The sequence below is a fragment of the Barbus barbus genome, assembly GCF_936440315.1.
Source record: "Barbus barbus genome assembly, chromosome: 27".
In the NCBI taxonomy this organism is placed as follows: domain Eukaryota; kingdom Metazoa; phylum Chordata; class Actinopteri; order Cypriniformes; family Cyprinidae; genus Barbus; species Barbus barbus.
In genome coordinates, this window is record NC_136755.1 from 25493927 (window position 1) to 25497618 (window position 3692).

Genomic DNA, 3692 nt, shown 5'->3' on the forward strand with positions numbered 1-3692 from the left:
CAACAGTAAGGACATGAGGCAACAACTGCATTGTTTAAATGTACAATCTGTAAAAAAATTATTCATATAAAACATATGCAAACTAGGTAATGGATTTTTAATCAATGCCTAGATCTGATCATTTATATTATTATACACACAAAAAATACTCACTTTGGAAGTCCACATTTGTGCATGCTTTATGTGTCACCAGCTAACATGTGTAGAGGGAAACTGCTTTTCAATGTAGAAAAAAGTAAACAATTTTTTTACACCCCACAATTACTAAAATTTGGCCTATTATTAACCACTGGAATAAAGAAATGATAAACACCTACGTAGAGCAAAGAACATAAAGAATAATGAATGTGTCCAGCACAAAAAAAAAATCGTTTAAAGCATAAAGCATTTAATTTTACTTGTGTTTAACAATAGATAGGCCAACTACACATATTGTAGGGTCCCGTTTAGCAGTGGTTTACTGAATATATTTAATTAAATATTATTTTGTTTTTACTTAATAGACAAAGGATATGATGGCCAATATACTATGCATTACTAACTCAAAAATTCATTAAAGTAGAAAGAAATTAATTAAAACTGTTAGCTCAAAAAAATGTCTCTGTCAATCCATGGCTTCATGCTTAGGGCAAAATTTAAGGAATTATTGAGGAATTTTAGAGAAACTCTAAAACGCTAACATACCATGCAGACCTTCAGCCACACCTGCTGCCTCAGGGAATGGGGCAAGAGTTGTATGGTCCATCCCCTTAGGCAATCCATCTGGTCCCTCCCCCATTTGTCCACATAAAAGGAACAGGGGTCAACTTCTCCTCACTCATCTGCTCTCTCATTCTCCAGCCAGAGTTGAGGAACGACAGCAAGCCTTCTTCAAAATGATGACTACTTCTTCCGCCCACTCCTACATGTCTTCAGGAAGTTCTTCCCACTTTGGTGGTGGAGCTGGTCGTGTCACAGCCATGCGTGCCGGTAGTGTGTACGGGGGTGCAGGAGGAACCGGGGTCCAAATCTCCAGAGCCTCTGCTTCTCGTTCCTTCTCTGCTGGTGGTGGTGCTGGTTTCGGTGGTAGTTTCAACCTGGCTGATGCCATTGATGTGTCTGCGAACGAGAAAGCCACCATGCAAAACCTCAATGACCGCCTGGCCACCTACCTGGAGAAGGTACGCTCTCTCGAGAAGGCCAACGCTAATCTTGAGCTGAAGATTCGCCAGTTCCTTGATAGTAAGACGGCCCCCTCTGCTCGTGACTACAGCGCCCATTACGCTACTATCAGTGACCTCCAGGCCAAGGTACGTGACTTACCTATAAAACATGATGATAAAGTCAATCATTAAACTACCTTTAGACAAAAATTAACCAATTCTATATATCCCATGGTTCCTCATTTGCAAACCATATAATCAAAGCATTTGATGAACACTGAATTTCTCAATTAATGCAAGAGTGATCTAAATTTGGCCCTTTTTCATTTATTCATTATGTGCCAATATCCCTCAATATCCAATGGTTCCTAATTTGCAGAGAATGTGAAAAATACTGAATTTCTCAGGAATGCAATTTGACTTTTTTTTTTTTCAATCTGTGCCCCTGAAGATTCAGCATGCCACTGGTGTAAATGGAGGCATCTACTTGAGTATTGACAATGCCAAGCTGGCAGCAGATGACTTCAGGGTCAAGTAAGTGACTAGCAACATAAAACTGCCTTTTTGACATCTGTAAAAGGTCTAAAGCTTTTAAATGAGTTTCTTTTTTGTACAGATATGAGAATGAGCTGAGCATGAGGCAGTCTGTGGAGGCAGACATTGCTGGCCTGAGGAGGGTGCTGGATGAGCTGACAATGGCCAGATCTGATCTGGAGATGCAGATTGAGGGTCTAAAAGAAGAGCTGATCTTCCTCAAGAAAAACCACGAGGAGGTAAGTTGGTGGTTGGTTCACACTCAGTAGATCATCTTGAAATTTATGTTATGAAAATGCTCAGTGGTTTGTTACTGCATCTTTAGGAACTCTTGGCGGCACGTGCCCAGATGAGCGGACAAGTCAATGTAGAGGTAGACGCTGCACCACAGGAAGACCTGACAAAGATCATGGCTGAAATTCGTGAGCACTACGAGGCAGCTGCTGCCAAGAATCGCAAAGAACTTGAGGCCTGGTTCCAGGCTAAGGTAACATCAGATGTCTTTAAAGAAAGGGTTTTATTGATGTTTTATTGAAAACCAACAAAAAGTCAGCCTGCTTTGCAACGTCTCTCACAGAGTGAAGCCCTCAACAAAGAAGTTGCCGTGAGCACAGAAACCCTTCAAACATCCCGATCCGAAATCACAGAGGTTAAACGCACACTCCAAAGTCTTGAAATCGAGCTACAGTCGCAACTCAGTATGGTAAGAAAGCAGAGATGAATCTTGTAAAGTCTGGTCATCACATTGCATAGAACACAGAATAACTGAGTTTCTCTCAACAGAAAGCATCGCTGGAAGGCACATTGGCAGACACAAAGGCCCGGTATGGTGCCATGATGTCCGGCTACCAGTTCCAGGTAACCAGCCTGGAAGAGCAGCTGGGGCAGCTTCGTGCTGATCTGGAGCGTCAAGGGCAAGAGTACAGGATGCTTCTGGACATCAAAACCAGACTGGAGATGGAGATTGCAGAGTACAGAAGACTTCTGGATGGAGAGGCTACAAGGTGAGACAACAACTACAATACACAATCTCTTAATAACAACATTTAGACTGTAGTATCACTGTTTTTCAATGAGCGGTGGTGGTTTATTATAATAAACAAAATTAAAGTGAGATGTGGATACCTGTCTGGCATTTCTGTAGTGTAAAATTTATTTGTTTGTACCTCTGCAGTGTCTCAACCTCAAGCTCAAGCACATCCTCGACTACACGCAAAGTGGTAACCATTGTGGAAGAGGTGGTGGACGGCAAAGTGGTCAGCTCATCCTCCCAGTCTACAAGCCACACTGTGTCTTAAAACCATCCTAACTCAGAGTGATGAAAAAACAATAAACTGCACTGGCTGTGCACAAACTATGCATTTCTAGTATCTTATTATCTTCTGTTTTCTTGACATATTTTACAGCACAATGTAAACATTTATGCAAAAAGATTTTAAATGGAAAGAATAGATCTGCTAGTATTAGCCTAGTTTAGGTAAATATATATATATATATAACAAAAAAGGAATGACAGCTAAATCATCAGTACAAAAATTTTAATTAGAAAAAGTTGCTGATGCATTAAATGGCATATATTAAATCAGGAAAAATACATTGTAAAATAAATTTGAAAAATAATGGTAAAATAAATCATTAAATACATTCAATTAAGTTCAGTTACAAAGGAAATGTCTTTGCAAACATAAATAAAATGAACCAGCCATCTAAACGTAAGATTAAATCTATCACTGGCATGTACACATATATTTGTAGGCATTTATGCATTACTGAGTACGGGAACAGGATGTGAAAATCTGAAAATGACAATGCTATGAGGTCATTTATACTTTGTGCTATAGAGGGCAAAACACTAGCAAAGCTGTTAAAACCAAAGCAAATATAAGTTACACAACCTTACTGTTCACTTTTCACAAGATGACAAATTTTCTACCTCTTCCAAAAAAAAAAAAAAAAAAAAAAAAACAGCCCAGGCATTCAATTCTTGACCTGCCTTATTGATGCTTCCTTGGGTTA

At 39.5% G+C, this 3692-nt stretch overlaps 1 protein-coding gene across 1 annotated transcript; it reads left to right on the forward strand.

The window, feature by feature from the left end:
- The first annotated feature begins 728 nt into the window (after positions 1 to 728).
- LOC306847336 (keratin, type I cytoskeletal 50 kDa-like) lies at positions 729 to 3037 on the forward strand. Its single transcript, XM_079381235.1, has 7 exons — positions 729 to 1289; positions 1594 to 1676; positions 1759 to 1915; positions 2002 to 2163; positions 2254 to 2379; positions 2460 to 2680; positions 2851 to 3037. Exons 1-7 carry the CDS (start codon positions 876 to 878, stop codon positions 2972 to 2974), a joined length of 1287 nt encoding a protein of 428 aa, XP_079237361.1. The 5' UTR covers positions 729 to 875; the 3' UTR covers positions 2975 to 3037.
- The last annotated feature ends 655 nt before the right edge of the window (positions 3038 to 3692 follow it).

Bases quoted from the DNA above. Each gene is read 5' to 3' on its own strand.
- LOC306847336 (XM_079381235.1), top strand. From the start codon at position 876: ATGATGACTACTTCTTCCGCCCACTCCTACATGTCTTCAGGAAGTTCT. The intron at 1,677-1,758 runs GTAAGTGACTAG...TTTTTTGTACAG, and splicing joins GCAGATGACTTCAGGGTCAA to ATATGAGAATGAGCTGAGCA. The intron at 2,681-2,850 runs GTGAGACAACAA...GTACCTCTGCAG, and splicing joins CTGGATGGAGAGGCTACAAG to TGTCTCAACCTCAAGCTCAA.